Source organism: Limanda limanda, chromosome 2, assembly GCF_963576545.1.
Source record: "Limanda limanda chromosome 2, fLimLim1.1, whole genome shotgun sequence".
Classification (NCBI taxonomy): Eukaryota; Metazoa; Chordata; class Actinopteri; order Pleuronectiformes; family Pleuronectidae; genus Limanda; species Limanda limanda.
In genome coordinates this window covers 14,477,799-14,503,275 of record NC_083637.1, presented here as the reverse complement: position 1 = coordinate 14,503,275, position 25,477 = coordinate 14,477,799, and the positions used below count along the sequence as shown (strand labels likewise).

The 25,477-nt window shown below is 41.7% G+C and overlaps 1 protein-coding gene across 1 annotated transcript; it reads left to right on the top strand.

The window, feature by feature from the left end:
* Positions 1 to 16,641: 16,641 nt before the first annotated feature.
* On the top strand, positions 16,642 to 25,130 carry LOC133028028 (2-hydroxyacylsphingosine 1-beta-galactosyltransferase-like). The gene is made up of 5 exons (XM_061095225.1): positions 16,642 to 17,472; positions 19,753 to 19,895; positions 21,673 to 21,749; positions 22,806 to 23,025; positions 24,749 to 25,130. The coding sequence occupies exons 1-5, from the start codon at positions 16,642 to 16,644 to the stop codon at positions 25,128 to 25,130; spliced, it is 1,653 nt and encodes a 550-aa protein (XP_060951208.1).
* Positions 25,131 to 25,477: the final 347 nt, after the last annotated feature.

The window sequence follows — 25,477 nt, the reverse complement described above, 5'->3', positions numbered from 1 at the left end:
CTCAGACATTAAAGATGTAGATGTGGTCAGAGACATATGCAGGAGAGACACAGTGTACTCACACACACGCAAACACACACCCACACACGCATGCTCATACAAATACAAACGCACACACTCACAGACATTCGTTGTTGCTTAATGAAACTCGGCATAGATTTTTCATTCCACACTAGTTCAATCTTGTTTTCTTTCCTCCTCCAAGTGAATTCATGAACATCACGATGTTAACTCAAAGGCTACACAGGCCGAGGGAAAACGTTGACAATGGAGGGATGGGAAAGAAAGGGGTTTGAAGAAAATAGGACAAAACAACATAATGTGTGTGAGTGCGTTTGCTCCTGTATATAAATGTGTGTGTGTATTTCCGACGAAAGAGGCATGAAACGTGTCTCAAGGACTGGAGATTTCACGGTCCACTGACTCTGTCATCGTGCACCTGCTCACTGAGACAGTGGGAGGGAGGGAAATGGAGGAAAGAAGGAGGTGAGGTGAGGGTGTTTGGGGTAAAAGCAAGTAGAAAAATCCACCAAGAGAGAATTAGGAAGGTGAGTTTATTCTATCGAAGTTATTTAAACAGTGGAATAACTACAACATGTCAAAGAGGCTCCTTACATTATGTGGCACTAGGTTTCTTAAGAATGCCACTGTGTACTGTGGCCAAATTTATGTTGACATCCAAACAGGACATCCTCATGTGTGATAGCTTAACATCTCACTCCAAACAAGAACAAAAAGGGTGCATGCTCAGAGCACATATCTCCACCAAGGACTAATGCCATATATCGCTATGTAAAAGAAAGTGAGAAAAAAAGACTAGAATTGAATAGCTTCTTCCATTAAAGGACATGCCCCACCCCTCTACAAAATGTAATGGAAACTCGGTTCAGTCGTTTTTGTGTATCCTGCAGGCAAATAGAGAGCAATGAAAACATAACCTCCTAGGTGGGGGTAGAAATGTACTTCTATAACACCCTCCTTTGTTTCAGAGATGGTTTTTCACAAGATCCTGGAACATGATGGCAGAGATTTCCTCTTATTCAGCTACGAGACCATTAGCGAGGAAATGCATCGATGTTGCTCCACAAGTGGATGGAGTTAAGCTCAGCTAACTTCCTTACACCACACTGAGAAAACCTTGCATCCCACATTTTGAACGTGTAGGTCTCTGGAAGCAGTGTTTAGCAAAAATAAATAACATTCACCAAGGTCCAAAACACAAATAGTCGAAAACTTCAATAGCTGTCAGACTTACTGAAAGAAATGGATGTTGCCTATAACAATAGGTACCTGCAAGGGCTAGCTCACCTTGACTCTGCAAGGGGAGGGCAGGCCACTGTTGAGAAGTTGTCGCTCTATCTCCAAGACGAGTGGTTTTCTCAAGCAGGAACACAGTGACGTCTTTCCACTTTAAAAGTTCTTCTATAGGAAAGCTGAAGAGAGAAAAAGTAGAATCCTCTATTTTCTTATATGGGAGTCAATGTGTTTTAGACCACGCTGCACCAGGGGTTAGTGGTATGGGAACAGGAGTAATTCAGTTTTATTGATATCTATGTATGCCATATGTGACCTCCTCAAGCATGTGACCATTGTTTGCCATCAGAGGCGTCTGTCAAACAGCCTCAGTCAAACTGTGGGATCCATTCAATTTGACCATTTAAGGAGCTGAAAATTGATTCTCAAAGTTCCTCTTCATCCCTTTCATTGGGTGGCGCATGATCAATTCTAGATTTTATACTTCCCAGGCTGGACCTTTAAACTCACACATAAGGTCTAAATCACATTTATGGCAGAGGTTAGTACTATTGTGAATACCAGGCCGTTAATCCCTGTATCCAGCGCCCCAGATGCTCCCCTAGTTCTAACCCTTTCCATGTTCTGCTCTCCAAAGTTGATTTGCTTAATAACCAGTGGAAGCGAGTACAAGCCTTTGCATTCCTGGTTAAGATTGACTGGTTAGAAAGGTGGAGTTCATGGTGACAAGAAATCAGATCCTAGGGATTCTCCAGACCCATATCTGAGTCGGTCCTGCTTTCTCCAAAAGGACAAGAAAACCAGACCAAGTTCTTCTCTAACTCCAAGCCAGACATGAGAAGGTCAACTCAGCTGTTCTCCTGTGAAGATCTGAAGTAGCTGTACTGTAGAGGAAGTGAGCCAATATATGAGACAGAAAGTTCATTTTCAGGGAACTTCCTTTTTCCCATATAGGCTCATAGAGCGAGCGTCACAGTGAAACCATCCCCTTAATCCTTCGCCTCAAAATCCACAACACAAAACCACCCGCAAGTCATCTACCTTTCAGATAATATGAATGATGTAGTAACTAGCTGCTGGGTTTGAGAAAATAATTCGCTTGTATGGGTTTGTATGAGTTTTTTTATGTACGTATATATCCAGGAGGTAAGTGTGTGAACGTGTAGGATTTATCTGAGAACATTTTTTGAACATGGCTTTGCGTGTGTGTGTGTGTGTGTGTGTGTGTGTGTGTGTGTGTGTGTGTGTGTGTGTTTGTGAGGGAGCGGGATGGAGAGCGAGACAGGGAGTGGGGCGATTGGGGTGGAGGTGGTGGTGAATGTGTTATCTCGCAAAGCAGACATTTCGAGCATAGCTGTGACTATAAGGTCAGTGTGAGTCTTGTGTTTTAGCCCCAGGATGAAAAGCTAATAGCACAATAATGACAGAGAAGGAAACTGCAAACAGAAGATAAGGCCTACAGAAACAAAATGGCCAACACTGAGGTTGTGATTACAGAGCCAGTGAAGGAGCGTGAGGGAGGAGAAGGGAGAGGGAGAGGGAGAGAGAGAGAGAGAGGGGAGGGGGGACTACAGTGATAATGAAAGGATGCATGTTTTGACTTCTGGACTCATGTGAGTTAAAGTCAAATAATTAGCCTCAACTTTTTAGAGAGTGACCCCATCATAACTATGACCACGTGAAGAAATTATACTATACAAATAAATTGTAATGCTATTTCTGACATTAAAGTGTTTTCCAAAGTAGGAAGAACTATAGATGGCTTTCTGGATTGGTCTATGATGACCAAATATAATTATCCTGGTCTATGTGGAGTCGTTTGTTTCTCATGCCATGTCTACTTTCTCATGATCAGAAATGTATTTGTGGTCAAGTCAGGGGACGCGACAGGAAATCTTTGATCAGTAGCAGAAAGAGCCAGGGTCACATGAAACATGTTAAAGTTGGCTCAAAGACAGAGCTTCTTTGTATGTGGTTCTGTAAATAAACATACAAATGAGAAAATGGAAAATAATAGATGGAGACGTGAACCATGCAGTATTCTGATTTTTCATGTTGTCACCAGAATATTAAAATAACTGAACTCATGGGAATATGCTGCAGCTTTTTTGGTTGGTGTTTGGCCTCCCCCTTGTGGTGGATATTGCAGATTACAATGAGCACAAAACGTTTGACAACTGCAACAGGATTTCCGAGTGCAGACCGTCTCAGCCATGAAATTCTTTACAAAGACAATCACAGTTTGGATTGCCATGTGATTAATTTTACTATAATGTAATAAATGTAGAGTTTGCAGATGTGTTTTACCACGGGGTGTAAAGTAGAACTTCCAATCAAGACTATTCATTATTCTGTCACATACGTATTACATACTATGATAGACTTTTCACCAGGACACTTCATTATTCCTTCTCCTCTTCAGGCATGGAGTCCGTGGTAATCTGCGGTAATTTGTCTTCATTTCATTTGTCACAAACAAGCTGTAGATGTGAGATATCAAATTGCAAATCAAAGGGTTGCCTCACTGATGATTTATGCATTTTTGACACATTTGATTTATCCACACTAGTGAAGCAGTTTATACGATAAACCTAAATTCATAACAACGGCCCTGCAATAATACAACCATGACAATGTCCATCAGTGTTGTTCAATCTGAGGTTCAACTTAGTCAGGTCACATATATACACTGTGTATAAACGAGAGGAGATTACCCATTGAGTATAATCAACACATCTCACAGTATTAGAAGAAGAGAAAGAAATGAAGTCTATAAAAGTCTTAATTCATTACAAGGCTGTTGTAACAATGTTTACAGCTTTCCCTCATTGTACATGATAGCTTCTGTGTGGCCTTCTAATCCACAGCAGGCGGTTTATTAGTTCCCGTCTCTGTTCTATGGACCTTGCAGATTCCTCTAAACAGAATGGATCCATGACCCTCACACCTTCCTTTCTTTTAAAATATGCCACGGTACCTCCTATGATATTTTCCTAAACAACATGAATGCAGGGGCCTTGTTCCAGATACCTACAACAATCGGACACGAGCTGGACTTCCTGGATCCCTGGATCTCCTGAAGATGTTGGCTTTAACTCTCCCAGATACATTTAACAGCATAGCCAGTCTAAATTCATAATAATCCACGAGACACCACATTCTCTCTGAAGCATGTAGCCTCATTTCTATTTCGTCACAAACAGAAAGAAGAATCAAAAACATCAAATTTAAGATTTTGCTCGATGACAGATTTCTCCACACACTCGGACACTCAAGTGATTGCTATATTTGATAATAATTAAAAAGAAAAAAACGTCCTTGATGTAACTTTGCACCCACACATATGTTTGTATAGACGGTACTAGAAATATTAATTTATATGATTATAGGTTATAAGGTGTTCTTATTGAGCTATGTCAACCTATGTTGTAGTCATCTTTTAACATCTTGGAACAATATTTGAAGAACCTATTTCAATCCTTGGATTTAATGTATTTTATGCATCTTGTTAGCTAGCATCTCAGCGCACAGCACACACACAGGCTTGGGGGTTGTCCTCAGGGCCAGCAACAGGTCCTCACTTGAGTCCTTTCTGCGAGTTCTTTTTAGTTTTGAATGATTCAGTTTGACTCTCTTATTTCCCTTCGTCATTAGCAGCTTTCCTCTACTCCATCTTGCTCGACCCAGCAGACAAAAAATGTCTCCCTCACCTATGATTCCCCCGCTAATGAATATTTATTTTCTGATGACCTCTCACAGCCCACCAGTGGACTGCGGCCCACACTTTGGGAATGACTGCTCTAGAGGGGGGGTCTTCAACGTTTTTCAAGGCAAGGACCCCCAAACTGATGGAGAGATGGAGCAGGGACCCCATACTATATATAGTGTATACAATTGTGTTTTATATTGAATTGGGCCTTGTGCCGTGTATAAACATAGCTACCCTGTTATTGTGCATTCAATACTAAACTATTCAAATATTACAGTTTCATATATTCATGTTTTTAATTTAAACATGTGCACGGTACAGGGTGGCCATGCCACTGCCTTTTATAAACATACTTCTTGCATACAACACTGAGCCACTACAATAATTCACAGATTCATGTTTTTATTTTAAACAATGTAGAAGAGACAGTGAATCCTCGAGCCATCTGTGGATGGCACACATGCTCCCACATTAGTGAGATGTCGGACCCTGATGGGTAGCACACAACTTATCTAATCTTGGACGTATGGCAGTTGTCAGGCAGAGGGTCAAATTAGCCTCACAATATGTTGGATGCATGTTAATGTGTATTTTAAGACATTTTAATTGGTTGGAAAATAAATTAAAAATTATTAAAAAAAAATAAAAAATTGTCTCAACCCCCTGTTGAAGACCCCTGCTCTAGAGTGTATAGATATAGTCCAATGAGACTCCTTATAATGTCGTCTTACCCTTGTTTCCCTTTCTTTGTACCGACGCAGGTATCGCCAGCAAGCGCATCTTCTTTCCAACATTCACAAAGACCAGCCAGGCCACCCCTTGACCAGAGCAGCCTACTGGATCAGCTACCTCATCCGTCACAACGGTGCCAGCCACCTGCGCTCCGCCCTGTACGAGGTGTCCCCCTACAAGTACTTCCTGCTGGACGTGATCGTCACCGTAGCAGCTGCCTTGGCTCTGAGCGTCTACGCCCTCAAGAAGTTGGCACGGTTGTTGAGAGGGAAAGTGGAGGACCAGGGCAGAGGAGCAGGTAACACCAGGGATGATGCTAACATGGCCAACGGACATTGCCATAAAGAGAGCATGGCCAACGGGAAACACAAACGCAATGGCTCCTTGAAAACCGAGTAGAAGATGAATTAACGTTTGGAGTGGCCAAGAGGGACGAGGAAGAAGTTGCCCTAAGGACTCAGCTCTATGTTTGCTTTAGTAATTTTGTACAAGCTTGAAAAGAAAGCTGTTCTTAGGTCTGCGTCAAGAGGCAACTGCTACTCCGAGCCAGAGGGTGTTGGAGAATGCACAATGCAATGTGTGTGGGGACTGTTGGGATTTTAAACTTAAGCTTGTCTGTGTGTGTGAGTCTGTGAAGATGGCAATATAACTGTTCTTTAAACAAATGCAGGAGGGGTGGGGCAGGAGCAGTTTGGGCCAGATATATGGCCTTCACACAATGATTCATAATAACTGTTGCTGCTTGGTGTTCATCTTGAAGTAAGTTAGAATGTGTGTGCATCACATGGTTGTACAGTCTCACACCTGTCTTGATAAGAGGTCTGATAAGAGCCGCTGCATGTTGTGGGAACTGTGAATCTGTGACATACTATACACTGTACTTTAACTTGTTCTCCTTTCTAACATTTTATATTAAAGCATAACTCCCTTAGATTTATTCAACACCACACAGAGTTCAAGCAGCTGCCCCAGGTTCTGGAGGGAAGATAGAGAGGCGTTATCTTGTCTGGGAAATGTGCATGTTTACACAAACAGAACATTCAGATGATAAAGCAGGAACACAATATTCTTTACTCCAATAAACAACAACATCGACCAACAAGGCGTCAGCTGAGTCAAGGCTTGTTTATGAAACACAAAACTAAAGCTGTCATGAAGTGACGATTTTGCCCGGAGGCTGTCAGAGGAGGGGCCTGTTAGAGAAGTAGCATCCGTTTGTCTTAAACCACACACAGTATGGGGCTGGGCTCTCCAACCCCACCTTCCCCAAAATTGGTGTGCATTCCCTTAACTCTCTGTGTGTGTATGTTTGTGTGTGTGTGTGTGTGTGTGTGAGGCTGCCTCCCTGACGTGATTTCAAACTTATAACACACAAGCTTTCTTTGCTACCCAGTGTGTGTTTGTGTGTGGTAATGGAATTGTGGTGCATTTCTGTTAATAAATGAGTTGTTGGATGAATAAAGATTAAACTGTCAATTAGACTCTCTTCAAATTCATGATCGGATACTGAAATCGGGCATTTCTGTTGATCTGGAAAATACAGTAACACACTCGCACACAGTGGTGTATAAAGTACTTGAAAGCCATACTTGAGTACAAGTACAGATATCTTACTTGAAAGTGACTCCGGTAAAAGTAAAAGTCACCCTTCAGAAAATGACTTGAGTAAAAGCCTTAAAGTAGCTCATAATAAATGTACTTAAGTATCCAAAGTATCTGGTGTTGAAATGTACTTAAGTATCAAAAGAAAAAGTACAAGTACCAAAATTAAAAATGCTAAGTGCTTTTTATAGTAGGCCTATGCAGACACAAAACATCCCAAAATTGTTCTCTTTTGCCTTTTACCTGAAACAAATAAATAATAACCAGCCCCACTTCCTGGCCATGTGTTCTCTGTCGTCTCCCCCGACCTGCCCTTCTCCATGTCTCCACCTGATGTCCCTGCACGTTTCTTTAATTTGTCATTTTTCTTTCCAAAATTCCACTTGTTCCGCAGCGTCCGTCCTCGGCCACGCACCTGATCCCATCTCCCTCATCACCCAAATCAGTATACTTTTAGCCTTTGTCAGCAGCTCCTCGTCGGTTTATGAACCTTTTGTGTCTATTAGCTGTATTTTGTAACTGCTTGGATGTTTATCTGCCTGTATATCTGCCTGCCAGCTTGTACACGCATCTACATGTAAGCCTGTTTATTTATCATTAGACTATCTTCACTGATGGGCCTGCGGTTGTGTTTGCATTTGTTTCCAGCAGGGTGACCCTACACCTGCAGGGTCTCTCGTCTGTAGGGATGACAAATGTGAAGACACAACTCTGCTTGAAGTTGTACACATTAGCCAGTTTGTACAATACATATAAAAAGATTCAACAGCTTCTAAGTTGTGTTGAGTCAGCACAAAGGGCGACTAAGGATTGGAATTGGCAATATATAGATATATAATATCTTTGCAAAAATTATATTGGCATTATAGTGAGTGGAAAACTGGGCCTGGTTACCCAGGGTTCCATTTGGCGAGGTCCATTAAAAAACCTGAATTGTGTGCTTGAATATGCAGTAGTCCACGACACAGTGTTTGTTTTTGGTTGTGTTGGCTGAAAGTTGTTTTTGCGTTTGTTTATATAATTGTTTGTGTTGTTTGTTTTCCCATCTCGACTTGTTTTAAATCTGTTTGTTTTGTTTTCGTGGACCTGTAAGACTAAACAGACACGGCCAACCAATGATAGTCTATTTGCCAACAGTTTTTCTTTAAACCAACTACTTCCAATATTTGCTTTAAGAAAAGTTAACCACTTGCTGCTTCGAGCTATGTATTTATGTGCAGATGTTGACACGAGGCAGGAAAGGGAAAACGAATGTGAATAAAAAAAGGAATACCTTCAAAAAATCATGTAAAGTCACCTAATAAAACCCCTCAAAAAGCCAATTCATTTGCCTGAATAATACTCCTTAAAATTTCAATAGGGCCTCACGTCTGTCAGTGCCTGTCAGTGCTCGGGCCCTAATAATAAAGACTGAACCGAGCTCGTGCAGGGGCGAGAGAGAGAGAGGTGCATGTTGCGCCAACCTCCGCTGCTCAAGTAACGAGACAGTTTTGAGAATGTAAGTAGAAAGTACAGATATTTCTGCTCAAATGTAACGAGTAAAAGTAAAAGGTCGTCAGGATAAATAAATACTCAAGTAAAGTACAGATATGTGAAAAATCTACTTAAGTACAGTAACAAAGTATTTCTACTTCGTTACTTCCCACCACTGCTTGCACACACAGAAGGCCTGTAGTGCAGATGGTGGAATAATGTGGCTCAGCACAACACTTTGCTGAGGATAGCTTATTATCTCGCTGATTATTAAGATATATTACAAAGCAGTTTTTGCCAAAGTGGTTTAGTAGAAAAGGGAGGTGGATTCCAGAAGGAACGTTTTTCCAACACTATAGAAATTTAACAGACAGACAGAGAGATGGAGAGAAAGATAGATAGATAGATAGATAGATAGATAGATAGATAGATAGATAGATAGATAGATAGATAGATAGATAGATAGATAGATAGATAGATAGATAGATAGATAGATAGATAGATAGATAGATAGATAGATAGATAGATAGATAGATAGATAGATAGATAGATAGATAGATAGATAGATAGATAGATAGATAGATAGATAGATAGATAGATAGATAGATAGATAGATAGATAGATAGATAGATAGGAAGGGTGGTAGGTAGGAAGGTAGATAAATGAAGACAGACACCCAAATTAACTTTTCTTTATCAACATTTATGACTGGCGACACAGCAACTCAGAAGTTTGTCCTGTCATACACATGTTTTACCACAACATGCTGCTTCTATCGTGCAGATAGGGTGGTTGTGGCTGAGGGGGGAAAGCAGTCGTTCCTTTAACCAGCAGGTCGTGGTTTGATCCCACTTAATTTTTATATATTCATTTGACAGACAGACAGACGAACAGATTGACAGATAGTTAGATATAAATAGATAGATATGTGGACATTTACAGTATGACTGCCTGACTATGAAATACAGAGGGATTATATAAATCCTTTATCAGATATAACTAAAGCATCAGTAAATGCCAATAATACACAATCGATTATGTGACATCATGATTCCTTTTAATAACTCAAAGACTCATCAGACTTTGGAGAAGTTGAATAATCAGACAATTCAATGCCTGAGAATATGAATTTGGATCCACTCCTCTCTGCCACTCCCTTTCTTTCCATCTCTTAACTGCAGCAGGTCCAGCCTCCTCTCCCCAGCAGTGTCTCTCTCTCACACACACACACATACACACGCATGCACGCGCAAACACACGCACACTCTACCCTGTCCTCTACACTCGGCCCGAGGATAACTTCTTTCTTTTCCCCTGCACGGCCCTCATCACTTCACCTCCTGGAAGAAAGGAGCAGGGCTACTTCACTTCACCTGCATCTTCAACTTCAACTTCTCCACAGAGGTAAGAAGACGAACGTCCACCTGCTCCACATCCGGGACACACTGTGTTGCAGTTGGAACAGCAGGTGCAGCGCAAACACCACCGGGTTTTCACTCTAGTCAAACGCACCTTTCTACAGCCTTTACTCTCGCTGGTGTAATTTCATACGAACGCAGAAGTTGACGCAAGAAGTGTTGAGTTAAAACTTCTGCGTTCTTTTCGGTGAAAGCTCAGGTGCGAGCGTCGAAAAGCTCAGAGACAAGTGAAAGCCAAGGTGGCTGATGTGGCATTCACGTCCTCCGCAAAATTGTCACCATTGATTCTGGCATTGGAAGACCTATTTTTGTTACCCTAAAGTTTAACTTCTTTGTATTTGAAATACCTACAAATTCCTCTAGATAATCAGAATGATCCTAGGACTCTGTTATATGTTTAATTATCTAGGGCATGTCTCATGGTAGAATATATATATTTTACCATGAGACATGCCCTAGATAAGCCAGTCCCAAACTTAAGAAGGCCGCGGCCAAATTTAAAAAATATTTGTGCGGCTCACCCACACCTTTAATCACAACTATAGCAACAATAATTGTATATGAACGCAGGTATGCAGTGCAAATTCAATAACATCCAAATTTAAGCGTAACGATTTGCAAAGCAACCAATGTAAAAAAAAGTGCAAATAGGGTATTGTTAAAAATATCTTCTACTGTTTGTATAACAGAGCACAAGAAGGATATCCGGTAGAAGACAAACACCTTTGAGGCATAACCAAATATAAACAAGCCATTTCAACCCCTCCAACATAAAAAATGCTCGCTATCACATGTCCATAAACTGACATTAACACTGGAATTCCTCGAGTCTGACACCTTGAGCAGTTTATCTCGATATACTTGATATTGAATCACATATCGTGTGAAGTGAAATTGTGTCACCTGTAACTCAACAGATGAGAGGGCTGATGTTGCCGCGTAGCTGGTTCCGATGCTCTCTCTGCGTATTTGTAAAAAGATGCTCGAGGCTTGGATAAATATTGTCCATGTTTTGTTAAAATGGCGTGGGCGCACTTTACATGGTCCCAGGGTCTTGTTAGCTTGCATCTCAGCGCACAGCACACACAAAGGCTTGGAGGTTGTCCTCTGGGCCTCCGACAGGTTCTGTTGTGATCTTTCATCCCAAATATGAGAAGAGCCTGTCTGGTCTGATTCAACAAGTATTTATTTAGAAGCAAGGAAAAGCTACAGCATAGCTACTCAATGCACAGCCTCGGCTAAATCAGTAGCACGGGATAGTCAATAGTCGCACCGCAAGGATGATGGTTTTAATATTTTTTAACAGTAGGTATAATTTGATTGGTCAAGAAAAAGAAGGGGAGTCGCCGTGGTTTATACTTTGGTTCCCCCTTAATTGTGCGCAGGTGTAGTCCACGCTTCTTGGCACTGAAATAATGAGGAGCCACTCCCAGTCAGGCCCCTCCTCTGACAGCCGCCGTGCAAAATCTTCACACCATGACAGTTCGATTTTGTGTTTCATAAACAAGCCTTGACTTGGCTGACGCCTTGTGGGTCGTTGTTGTTGTTCATTGGAGTAAAGAATATTGTGTTCCTGCTCTATCGGCTGTATGTTCTGTTTGTGTAAACATTTAAAGTACAGTGTATTGCATGCCACAGATCCACAGTCTCCACAACAGGAAGCGGCTCTTATCAGACCTTTTATCAAGACAGATGTGAGATTGTACAGCGATGTGACGCACACACACAAACTTTAACTAACTTCAAGATTAACACCAAGCAGTAACGGTTATTATCGTACATATAGTACTCGGCCCTAAACACCTTAGAGAGACATTATCTAATGATATAGCTGCGCTAGACGACATTGCCCTTGCTTCCAATGAAACAGTCAGGAACTTGGGAGTGATCTTCGATCCTGATTTGTGCTTTAATAGTCACTTACATGTAATTTCTAGGACCGCGTTTTTCCACTTGCGTAATATCTCAAAAATCAGTCATGTCATTTCGCAAAAAGATGCCGAAAAACTAGTCCACGCCTTTGTTACATCGAGACTGGACTATTGTAATTCACTATTATCAGGCTCCAGCAGTAATTCGTTAAAGACTCTGCAGCTTGTCCAAAATGCCGCAGCACGTGTCCTGATGAGAACCAAGAAAAGAGAGCACATTTCTCCAGTATTAGCATCGCTACACTGGCTTCCTGTTAAATCAAGTATAGAATTTAAAATTCTCCTCCTCACCTTCAAGGCCCTTAATAATATGGCACCTTTTTACCTTAAAGAGATGTTAGTACCATATCAACCTACTAAAGCACTCCGATCCCAGAACTCAGGTTTACTTGTTGTCCCTAAAGTCTCTAAAAGTAGAGTAGGAGCCAGAGCTTTTAGCCATCATCTCTCACTTTCAGTTCGGGAAGCAGACACGCTCTGTTCGTTTAAGAGTAGACTTAAAACCTTCCTTTTTGATAAAGCTTTTAGTTAGAGCTAATTAGTGCGGCAGAAAGTAACTCGTCCTATGTTCCAAAATAGGAAGCGTTTAGTTTAAAAAGGCATAGAGGTATTGATGTCTGATCTACTGAGTGGGCCACATGGTTTTCATCGTACTACCATACAAACCAGTAGTCAGTCAGATTTACCTTAAGCCTCAACGTAGCCTCAAGTTCGGCCTGTATCATTGTATCACTGATCAAAAGGCAAAAACCCCTGATGACGCTAAGACGCAGAGGAAATTTATGACACAAGACACAGAGCTTCTCTTTCCTGCTTTTCCTTCCTTTTCTCCATCCCTATCACATCAAGGTAATTCTTATCTGATCAGTACATGTTACTAACTTGACCCCCTTTCCCGGAGTTTCTGTGCCTTAGCGCCCGCAGATGCAGGGCCACAGCTGTGGCCGCACCATGGATTATGATTGTGGATCGCGCATCGGAGGTCGCAATGCTGGATCCAGTTTGGTGGATTCTGTATCGTGCCAGCTGATCGTAGTGGTCATTAGCGGCAGCTAATGATGGATTCTAACTGGCGGCAGTGGACAATGACTGTCGACTATAGTGAATCCCATCCTGATGCTGGATCGTGATCTTGCTGGCTGCTGACCAGAGACTATGATTGCAGCAGGACTGCTTGACATATAGTATTGAAAAATGTTTACCCTCATCGATGCTGCAAAAAACTTTAATCCTGATGATGTTTTCTTACACTTGACATCTATTGCACCTCTGTCCGTCCTGGGAGAGGGATCCCTCACATGTGGCTCTCTCTGAGGTTTCTACTACATACACCTGTTAAAAGGGTTTTTAGTAGTTTTTCCTTACTCTTGTTGAGGGTTAAGGACAGAGGATGTCACACAATGTTAAAGCCCTATGAGACGAATTGTGATTTGTGAATGTGGGCTATACAAATAAAATTTGATTGATTGATTGATTGATTATAAGTCATTGTGTGAAGGCAATATATCTGGTCCAAACTGCTCCTGCCCCCACCCTCCTGCATTTGTTTAGAGTTCAGTTCTATTGCCATTTTCACAGACACACACACACAGACAAACTAAAAAAATATAATACAAATTTAAAATCCTAACAATATCTCCTTTCACACCATTTCATGGTGTGAATAACTTACCGTGGATCATCCATTAACTCTCCAACCTCCATCCCATCCAGTGCCAACCGTTCATCATCATTATGCAACATTAATGAAAGGACATTTTTAAAAGAAACATTTATTATGAACATAATAAAGTATAAAAACACAAATTACTAACAAAACGTACTTACTAATAAAGATGTGTATGTGATTGTGTGTGTGAATGAGGGGCTCTCAAAAATGGTGGTTAACCAAAAGTTCACACCTTCTTCAGCATGCTTTCAAAATGGTGGTTGACCCCCTAAGATAGCAGCCCCCCCCTTCTTCTGGAGTGGGTAAGTAGGTGTAGAGATATGCTAGGTTTCTGTGTTAATGGTAATTAGATAATGGAAGAGTCTGTATAGAGCGTATCTAACATTTAACTTTCAACTAACTTGCAACCCCAATAACACAAGACATATCAAACCTATATACACCACACAGAATCGAACAAACAGTCTTGTTTAGTCTAGTATAAATATTAAGCCCAGTATGTTACCAGTCCTTAGAAAGGGAGAAAGTTGCTGTGCAGTTCGCCCTGAGTTTGTGTGACGTCTCCGGTTGGTCGTAAGGTTTCTGCTCCCGCGGTTCTGTTGAGCTGTGATGCTCTTGCTTGTTGAAGTTCTTACCTGCAGGACACCGAGTCGCTGCTAGGAGTTTGTAGAGCTTGAAGTGCGAGGAGGTTTCCTTGAGAAGGTGAGCTGGAAGCTCACCTTCAGACAAAAACAGACAAAACTCCATTAAGGTTAGTTAAGGCTTTCATGCAGTCAGTCAATGTCTCCTGTGATACATCCAACCCGGGTCCATACCCCGGGTCTATAGGAGGCCATGGCAAGGACCGTCCTGTGAGAAGCTCATGTGGGGATAGATGGGTGACACCATTGGATTAACTTCTCATTGACACGAGCGCCAATGGCAGTGCTTCAACCCAAGTGAGTGAGGTGTTGTGACATGCTTTGGCTATCTTTCTTTTTAATGTCTGGTTTGCTCTTTCTACCAATTCTTGCGACTGGGGATGATACACAGGACCAAATCAATGCGTGATCCCTAGTGCGGCTTCTACCATACCGAGATGTTTGTTGGTGAAGTGGGACCCGTTGTCTTATCTGACACACACACACTGACAACTGTCAGTGTGTGCGCGCACGTGTCTGTGTGTGCGCAAATTTGGATGGAACTCCGCCGTGCCCGATACAGAGAGCATAGGAGAAATCTAACCGCGCGACCATGTCGAGACAGAAATGCAAGCTATAGACCTGTTATATAGGAAATGTAACCTTACAATGATTTATGTAGAGATCTGGTGCTATATTAAAAAATACAAAATAAAAAAAATAATTAACTTGACCTTCCAGGGGGGGCGGGAGGTGCCGTTGGGGGGGCACAGCGCCCCCCTTATAGAATGGAAGGGGAAACACTGATTTGATCACTGTTTTAGCGTCCTCAAGTCAGCATGGTTTTGCTTCGAGCCATTTGGTGTATCTGTCTACAATTAAGAACAAGTACCAATATCCAGAGATGTGCAGTATTTCTATACCTTGAATTTGAAATACGTATATCAATTACCTTTGAGTATTTGTAATTTGTACTTGATAGGGCCGAAAAAACATCTAAGGTAATTTGTAACAAAATACTTTAGAGTGGAGTAATTTTGTTTACAAAATACTATAAAAAATTCTCCACGAATCAAAAAACAGTTCACGAGTTCAGTCTTCAGATCTTCAAGTTCAACGGATTGTCTGCTAAGGTAAATATTTTATCTGAGTGTGACAGATGTCAACTAGCTTGATGTATAATTTATGTCTGGGTCTCGGATCCAGTGGTCAGGTTGGCCGCAAATGTAACATCGGATATTTGGTGAGATTATGTGTCAGGGTGCATCTCCAGTCTGGATCGGTTTGGGTGTCCAGGTTCTTCTAGGTTTTGTTGGACTGTTCCAGGAAGCCTACTCACCACCTGGCGGTGCCAGAGAATAAGGGTCTGGTCTGTTGTGTCGAGAAAATCCATATTGTGGAAAAACAGGTGGTTGATAGACAATATAATCCTGTGTAGATGCTATCAGGAGAGACAATATGGGCTGCACCATGTAATATTGATTCAAAAGTAATGCTAACGACACAAAGAGACAATACTCATCGGATGATGAAACGGAAAGCCAGAGATATTGTGTGGGGCTGACAGGAAAAACAACCTCTAATACAGGTGAGGGTGAAAGGTTGCTGCAGCCTGTCTCAGTGAGCAGTGGACGAGAGGCAGGATACATGAACAGGTCATCAGTATGAAACAGAGACGAAGATATGTCACATGCACACCTGTAGGTATATAACAGCATTTGGCCGTATTTTATACATTGCTTCCTGAGTTCTGTTATGTTCCAATCCAACTCTAAGGTCACTCTTGGATTGAAATTCATATTTTATATTTTCATCCAAAGATCAGAACACGAACTTGATGGAGAATGTTAACACAGATGATAACAGAGAACGTCGTCCTACTGTTTTTAGTCGATGTGCCATGTTGGGTTTTGAGCTGTGATATGGTGTGAACTGCTTCGTGCAAAGTTTACACTCAACATGATTTGTAATCTGTTTTTAAAAATGTAGCCACCCAGTGACTTCTTTGACATGGTGTCAATTGGTTTGGAGTCGACTCCAAATAAGATCAGTAAAAGTTAAATAAAGTAGAAATCTGCAAAAGCTACTTATGCATTTGTATGATCTATGATGCATTTATCCCACCAATAATAATTTGGGGTGTTGCAGCAACACTGACTCATATCTGCATTATGAAACCGTTGTCCGCTTTTATTTTCATCCTAACATTTCTCCTTTCTGTATCATTTCAGCCATGTTACTACCTTCGTCTCTACTCCTCCTCCTGCTGGGCCTCCTCTCATGGAGTCCCTGTGCCTCGTGTGCTAAAGTGATCGTTGTCCCACCCATCATGTTTGAATCTCACCTCTACATCTTCAAGACTCTGGCCACGGCTCTGCAGCAGGAAGGCCATGAGAGCCATTTACTAGTTTCTGAAGGTCGTGAGGTTCCCCCATCTCCTCACTACCAATTACAGCGCTATCCAGGGATCTTTAACAGCAGCACGGCTGACAGTTTCCTCCAGTCCAAGGTCACTAACATCTTCTCGGGCCGTCTGACGTTTCTGGAACTGTTTGACATTCTTGACAACTACTCTCAGAACTGTGATGCTGTAGTTGGCAATGCTGAGGTGATGAAGCGGCTCAAGGAGGCCAAGTTTGACCTGCTGCTGGTGGACCCTACTGACTTGTGTGGTTGTGTGATTGCTCATATCCTGGGCGTGCAGTATGCTATGTTCAGCACAACTCTGTGGTACCCCGCTGAGGTCGGGGCCCCGGCCCCTCTATCGTACGTCCCTGAATTCAACTCGCTGATGACCGACCGCATGTCTCTGCTGCAGAGGATCACAAACACAGCCGTTTACCTGGTGCAGCGCTTTGGAGTCCATTATATTGTATTTTCCAAGTATGACCAGATAATGAAGAAGCATGGGGTGACGCCTCAAGTAGCCATGGCCGACTTGGTGCAGGGCAGCCAGCTGTGGATGCTGTGCACTGACATGGCGCTGGAATTCCCCAGGCCCACCCTGCCACATGTGGTGTACATAGGAGGCATCCTCACCCAGCCCCCCAACCCACTGCCACAGGTCAGTACTGAGACACACAGACAGCTGATAAGCATATGATGAGACAGATAAAGACAAACGGAAAGACTTGTTTGTGTGTAGCAGTTGCTTCATGTCATTTTCAAAAGGGGATATAGAGTTTAACTTCTGAGAATCTTTGTGTCCTAGACAAAACAAGTAGGAGTGGGCGATGCAGATAAAATCCTTCACACTGTATATACTTTTAAATCATGTTATCATTGTTCATGATGTGAAGTTAGTCCATTTTCTGGAAGGTAAATTGACAGCAGTGTCTGCCATTGGGCACATCCATCAAATTAAATGCCATAACAATTCTCAAAGTCATATAAAATCCTTATGTGGTCATAAATCAGTCCTGTTCACTGATATGAAACATTTCTCACAGTGGTTTAATACACCAGTAGATGTAAAGGGAATGTTACTGCAGTATAAAGAATATGGCAAAATGTCTGATGGGCAACCGATTTATATCATCTTGTCATAGATAGTAAATCGTCATACCATCCAACCCTCCGATAGTGTCAGTGCACTTGTGTCTGATCAGTTAACACTCATGTTAACTTGTGCGTGAATAAAAGGTCTGTGTGCCACTAGTGTTGCACAAGTTCTGCAATACAATGGCAAATTAATGCAACAGAGTTTGACAATGACATTACGCAAATGTATGGACCTATTGGAATTAGGGATGGGCATAATTAATCGACGATCGATTAATTGATCATTAAGAATTTCGTCGAGGACATAATTTTGTCCTAGACGAAATTCTGTTGCGTTCACTGCCAACACTGCTAAGCTATACGTCTCCATGGGCGCATGAGGAGTCCACTGCTCTTCTTCAAGTAGGAGGTCGGGATATCTGAGTTGCCTTAACGCAGCACATGAGGATGTTAGCAGCTGTAGGAAGCAGCCCGGAGCTAGTATACTCGACAAGCCCCGCTGGGGGACCAGCAGCTGGCCGCTGAGAGCTAGCTGGATTTGACGGTTCTCGACCTCTCAGTCCGGCTGTTGTTACGTTCTCAATCCCAGGACCGCTCACCCAGACCCGGGTCTCTCCGGGTTCCCTTCCCCGTAGACTGAGGGTCTGTGTACGGACATGAAGCCGAGCTCCGCAGCTAGCATCCGGAGCTAGCCCCTTCGGACCCGGAAAAAGCCGGGTCTGGTGGAGGGGTTTCGGGAGTGAGAACGTGACAACAACCAGAGTAAGAGGTCGAGAACCACGAAATCCAGCTAGCTCTCAGCGGCTAGCTGCTCTCTCGGCGGGGCTGAAGAGTACAGCAGCGCATATTTTCAAGTGTAACCATTGAAAGGGTCCGTTTAACTGCCACAAGAGTTGTTCATCTTGTAATAAAGACCTCAATGAGGAAACACGCTGTGTTGATTAAGACAATTTAATCGAATGCCCATCCCTAATTGGAATGTAAAGCCATATTGTCCCCCTTGGTTTGGGAGAAGTTGTAGGACATTTAAGTAGAGCACACATGTTTTCCGATATAACACAGAGGTGATGAAAGAACAGAGGACATTTATTTTTCACTTCCTTATACACATTGGGAAATTTGAGTTTCTCCAGACTTTCTGCGGCTGGTACCCTGGTATGAAGTCTGCCGACAGTCAGGAGGAGCTCATGTGTTAACAGAGCAATAGATCCTCAGCTGAAGAGCGGAGAACCTGCGTTGTTTATGTATGAAAGCAAAACTTCTCGAAAAAGTCTGGACCCAATTCTCCGGGAGTTCTTTCAGAGGTTGTGTGTGAAGTTTGGTTCAGTTTGATTGGATGTAAGTGGACTGATGGGCCTTGCTGGAGGTATGACCTCTACTGAACTGCCGTTGTAGTTTCATATTGTTGAGTGTTTCTATATTTTTTGTATTTACATAATTGTGTCTCCTATCACTTATTATCACACCCTACCACAAAGGGAGCCTTCATAGATATATGAGTAGAGAGGTAGGGCAGGGGGATGGGGGTCATGGAGAGCAGAGGCGGGTGGTGACAGGGCTCGGTCCAGTGAAAATCACCATCAAGGCATTATTCTCTGAAAAAAGTAACCCACCTATATTCACATTTGCTCCATCTGTATACCCAATTTAGTCGAAATTGTTTTGGGAGTTCTTGCCTAAACCTTCCAACACATACTCCAACAAATAGACACAGTGAAAACATAAACGTAACAATGTAATAATCTGAGGACCTCAGCTCTTGAGTTACAATCTGCAGTTTTCTACGATTTGTATTTTAGCAATCCTACAAAATGAGTCTGTCTTCTTCCTTCTCATATTTCAGGATTTCGAGGCGTGGGTCAATGACACAGCGGAGCATGGCTTTGTGGTCGTGTCGTTTGGAGCTGGAGTCAAGTACCTATCCCATGACATCGCTCACAAACTGGCAGGAGCCCTCGCCAGGCTGCCCCAGCGTGTCGTCTGGAGGTACAGTATTTTCTCTCTCACTTTCACTCACACAGTACATATCTTATCAGCTTCACAAATGTGATCCTCCGAAGGTGCCGAGGTTCTAGTTTTAGATTTTTCCTCATCTCAGCAATAAGGGGACTCTGGATGGCAGAGCACTCACTTTATATACATCACCTGTTATATGGACCCGCCCTAAATCAGCTCTTTTGGCCAAAGTCCATATTCCCATATTACATTTGCTTCAGTGTATTATCTCAGGTTATCAGCCTGATCAAACATCTGAGTAATGCATCCTGACCTTTGAGAGACTTATTTGCTCTTCTAAAGGAGACCGATAATCTCCAGATGAAAACAGATTGTGATGGCAACAAATTGTTAACGAATCTAGGAATTTTTGCATGATTACCAAGGTCACATAAAACTAGGGATTTATGCAGCACATTAGCTCAGTTCAACACACTGTCAGTTCGAAGGTACGCGGTTTGTTTCAGAAATGGGAAAATAAAATACAAATGTGAAAAGGGAAACAGTGTAAACATAGGTGGATGAGCAAATATAAATAGCTGCAGGGAAGTTATTTAAAACCATGATGATTTAACTTTATGTCTTTGTTCATGTTGCCAGACAGACAATGTGTTCCATCAGACTGGACCTGGGAGAATAAACTGATTAGATTTTGGTGGTCAAAGGTCACTGTTACCCTACTATAAAATGTGTTTGCATTGTGAACACAATATCTCAAGGACGCCTCAAGGAAATTTCTTCAAATTATTATTATTATTATCTCATGTCATTTAGCTGAAGCTTTTATCCCAAACTACTTCCAATTAGTGCATTCAACACACTCACTATGTGGGTATGTAGCCAGTACATTTCTTTGTGCATAGCAAGGAAACAAAATGTATGAAAACGTAAAGTAGCTGTCACTCTGTCTTATCACATTTCTTACATTGTACTTCATGCTAAGATGAGTCCACAAGTATAAAACTAAAATGATTATGTATAATAATAAGTATATTTTTTTGGCAAATGCCTGTCCCGAGCTCGGAAATGTCCCCGTTTGTAATTGTGAATAAAAGCAGACCAGAGAGAAACAACGGGCAGATGTCCCCCAACTAAGTGGGGAACATCTGCCTAACGGTAAAGAGAAGAAAAGGAGGAAGGAAGCCCAATGAAGAAGAGGATAAAATGGAGCCAAGTAAAGTCTCTTTAGTCAAGTATTTTTTCCCAATTTTCTTTCTTTACTGAATGATCCATAGTGTGTCAGAGCTGCAAAATAAAATAACATGAAACGTTTTTTAATCCTATGGTTAAAATCATTGGAGAGTTGAATATCTTAATCATGACGTTGGTATTATTATGTTTTAATGTTAGTCACTGAACTGTTTTAATTTCAGAAATATATATATATATTTATATATTATTATGACATGTTATTTAATGTTGAATACGCTGGCACCCTGTCCACGATTTACCCCGCTGCTTGTCTAATGTCAGCTGTGATTGGCTCTGGCGCCAGCTCAAGCAACAGGTCCTCACTTGAGTCCTTTCTGCGAGTCCTCTATTTATTTTTGAATGATTCAGTTTGACATATAAGGTGTAATAGAGAATAAGTTTCAAAATCAAAGTGGCATCTGTGCACTGTTATCCTTCATTGGTATTAAACAATAATTTTGAAATACAATGCAACTCACAAAGTGTATTAGTTTCACACTGTGATGAAAACAGGATCAGGTATAAACAGTCACAGCTTTCTGTTTCTCTTTCATGCATTGTTTCCTATGATCCTCAGATTCTCTGGAGTTCCGCCAAGTAACCTTGGCAACAACACCAAGCTTGTGGACTGGATGCCTCAGAACGACTTATTGGGTGAGCACATTAAGAAAACAACATGGGTGAAGGACTATAAAGAAATAGAAATATACAACATATAGAAAAAACGTATAAATGTGATGAAACCGGTATATACAGTGTAAAGAAAAATATTATGTGTCAGAATATGTACAGTAAATGGATGGTACATAAACGTTTTTACTGCAGAAAGTTTTACAAATGAGCAAAGTACAGTATATATATCAACAGCTAGCATTGTATTTTTCAGCAGTGTAAAAGCAAGTGGTTTGCCAAGACAGCAAATACTGAAAACGTCTGTCTGACTTTCTGTTGTGTCACTAATAGACATTTTAAAGCTGCAGATCACCACAAAACATTCAAATTGATCTTTTCACATATGTCAGCTGTGGCTCCTCCTACCACAGTGGGTGTATTGGAGTTAAACCAACCATGGACATGCTACCTAACATATCCACATAACTTGTGAGCTATTTTATATCAAAGTAGTCCTTAAACTCTTTTTACTTTCAAAGATGAAATAAGAGATGTCTTGATTGAAATATGTGGATTTCTGTGCTTCAGTAAATCATACTGAAACTATATTAATGGAGCATCCCAATTCATTTTGTGTTTGTTATGGACAAACCCTTTCAATTTAAATTTAAGTTTCTTTAACATTGTGAGATTTTTCAACATTCACGTTGATTTCTCAAAGAATAATGTATTTAAATAATCTGACATGGTAAAGGGAGTGTTTTTTATGAATGTGTGTAATTTGCATAAACCAAATATAAATTCCAGATCTATTTGATTTAAATGTGGTTTCATATGTGGACTGTTGGGCCCTGGCGGAGGTACGCACTCTATTGTGTGCCATTCTAATTTGAACATTACAATTTATTTAAATTTTTGGGTGAATTTCATTTTTCAAAATATATATATAAATAGATAAAGAGGAAGTAAATTATTTTAATTTAAATTTGTTCCCTCACAAACACATCTTCTGAAGCTTTACGTTTCATTATAAAAATGAAACTAGTGAACATAACCAAACACACAAAATAACTTCCCTCATGCTTCCGGTCAATCTAGGCCACGCCAACACAAGGGCGTTCCTGAGCCACGGCGGCCTGAACAGCATCTACGAAGCCATGTACCACGGGGTGCCGGTGGTGGGTGTGCCCCTGTTCGGAGACCACTATGACACCATGATTCGTGTGGCAGCCAAAGGTATGGGTGTCATGCTACACTGGAAGTACATGACCGAGGAAGACCTCTACACAGCTTTGAACAGCGTCATCAAAGAAACCAGGTCAGAATTGAATGTCATTATGTTCCAAAACCTTATCAAAGCATGGACACGTAAAAAATCATTCAAACCTGATTAATGTAAAACCTGATCACGCAACACACTGATGATGGTTTCATGTGTTTTGTCTTTAAGTTCATGTGCCTTTATAACATAGTTAATAAGAAAATTCCACTTTTAGGCGATAATTTAAGTCTTTGATGTGCCCATGAAAGATGGAAAGTTAAGCATCTACACTAAAGCTGATATCCTGTATTACGTCATTTGAGAAGTTGCTGCACTCAAAATACCAATCTCTGAGATTTTAGCTCAAACGTTGATCAGTCCTGGATTCAAAAAATATATGATGGGCAATTTTGATTGAAATATCTCTTTCTCCTGCCTGGAGCCGCATTCACGTTCATGAATGTGTCATTGTTTTTCACTGCCATCTGGTGACTATCTCTGGAAATCACAACTCTTTAATATCATAATATTAACCTTTTCTGTCCCTTTTTCGATAGTCAGTTATTTCCTGATATAGTTGTGCCCTCTAGAGCAGAGGTCTTCAACAGGGGGTCTGCGACCCCCTAGGAGGTCCGTGGAGGTACTGCAGGGGGTCGCGGAATTTTTGGTTGAGGCAATTTTTAATTTTTTTTAATAATTTTTTATTTATTTTCCAACATATTTTTTTTCCACAAATTTAAATGTATTATAATACACATTAACATGCATCCAACATATTGAGAGGCCGATATAACCCTCTGCCTGACAACTGCCATACGTCCAAGATTAGATAAGTTGTGTGCTACCCATCAAGGTATGTACAATAACAGGGTAGCTATGTTTATACACGGCACTAGGCCCAATGCAATATAAAACACAATTGTATACACTATATATAGTATGGGGTAGGGCTGAACGATTTGGGAAAATAATCTAATTGCGATTTTTTTCCCCCCAATATTGTGATTGCGATTAAAATTTTTTTGTTTCATCCAATTTTTTTCCCAACAGAACGTAATGAATGATTTAAATATGACCAATACACTATTAGATACATTTAGTGTAAAATAATATTTAAAATTATAGGTGTCTTACTGCTCCCAAGTCAGTAACATTTCACACAACTGAAACATAGAATTTGGCTCTACTATACTTTGAAAATATTTTGTAAAATCAAAGTAAATAAAGTTATAAATAAAAAATGGAGAAATGCACAGGCCTCAAAGTCAAACAGTACAACTAATGAAATGGTCCCACTCCTCAGACTTTGATTTTTAACCCTTTCGAGCACAAGTCACGTAACAGACAGAGTGTGTGTGGAGCCACAACACAGCAGACATGAGGTGGTGTAAAGACCTCGAGCATCCGTTCATGTCCGGGTGGTCGTGCAGCGGTACGGAGGCGCCGGGCCTCAGCAGGAACATCCCCATGCTGAACACCTCCGTCTCGCAGATGTGCATGTAGCTCAGCTTGCTTTTCCGGGAGCGATTCTCAGGTCGCCGCCCGTAGCGCGGTCACCAGCGAGATGAGCTGCAGCAGCCCGGTGCCCTACTCTCGTTCGCACGTTATAATGGCGCACGTCAGCCCTAGTATGGGGTCCCTGCTCCATCTCTCCACCAGTTTGGGGGTCCTTGGCCTGAAAAACATTGAAGACCCCTGCTCTAGTGTGTATAGATATAGTCCAATGAGATACCTTATAATGTCGTCTTACCCTTGTTTCCCTTTCTTTTTACCGACGCAGGTATCGCCAGCAAGCCCGTCTTCTCTCTAACATTCACAAAGACCAGCCAGGCCACCCCTTGACCAGAGCAGCCTACTGGATCAGCTACCTCATCCGTCACAACGGTGCCAGCCACCTGCGCTCCGCCGTGTACGAGGTGTCCCCCTACCAGTACTTCCTGCTGGACGTGATCGTCACCGTAGCAGCTGCCTTGGCTCTGAGCGTCTACGCCCTCAAGAAGTTGGCACGGTTGTTGAGAGGGAAAATGGAGGACCAGGGCAGAGGAGCAGGTAACACCAGGGATGATGCTAACATGGCCAACGGACATTGCCATAAGGAGAGCATGGCCAACGGGAAACACAAACGCAATGGCTCCTTGAAAACCAAGAAGAAGATGAATTAACGATTGGAGTGGCCAAGAGGTACGAGGAAGAAGTTGCCCTAAGGACAAGGTTTGGTTTAGTGATTTTGTACAATCTTGAAAAGAAAGCTGTTCTTAGGTCTGCGTCAAGAGGCAACTGCTACTCCGAGCAAGAGGGTTTTGGAGAATGCACAATGCAATGTGTGTGGGGACTGTTGGGATTTTAAATTTTAGCCTGTCTGTGTGTGTGAGTCTGTGAAGATGCCAATATAACTGTACTCTAAACAAATGCAGGAGGGTGGGGGCAGGAGCAGTTTGGGCCAGATATATGGCCTTCACACAATGATTCATAACAGTAGAGTTCAAGCAACTGCCCCAGGTTCTGGAGG

Bases quoted from the DNA above. Each gene is read 5' to 3' on its own strand.
- LOC133028028 (XM_061095225.1), top strand. From the start codon at position 16,642: ATGTTACTACCTTCGTCTCTACTCCTCCTCCTGCTGGGCCTCCTCTCA. The intron at 21,750-22,805 runs GTGAGCACATTA...CGGTCAATCTAG, and splicing joins GCCTCAGAACGACTTATTGG to GCCACGCCAACACAAGGGCG. The intron at 23,026-24,748 runs GTCAGAATTGAA...TTACCGACGCAG, and splicing joins AGCGTCATCAAAGAAACCAG to GTATCGCCAGCAAGCCCGTC.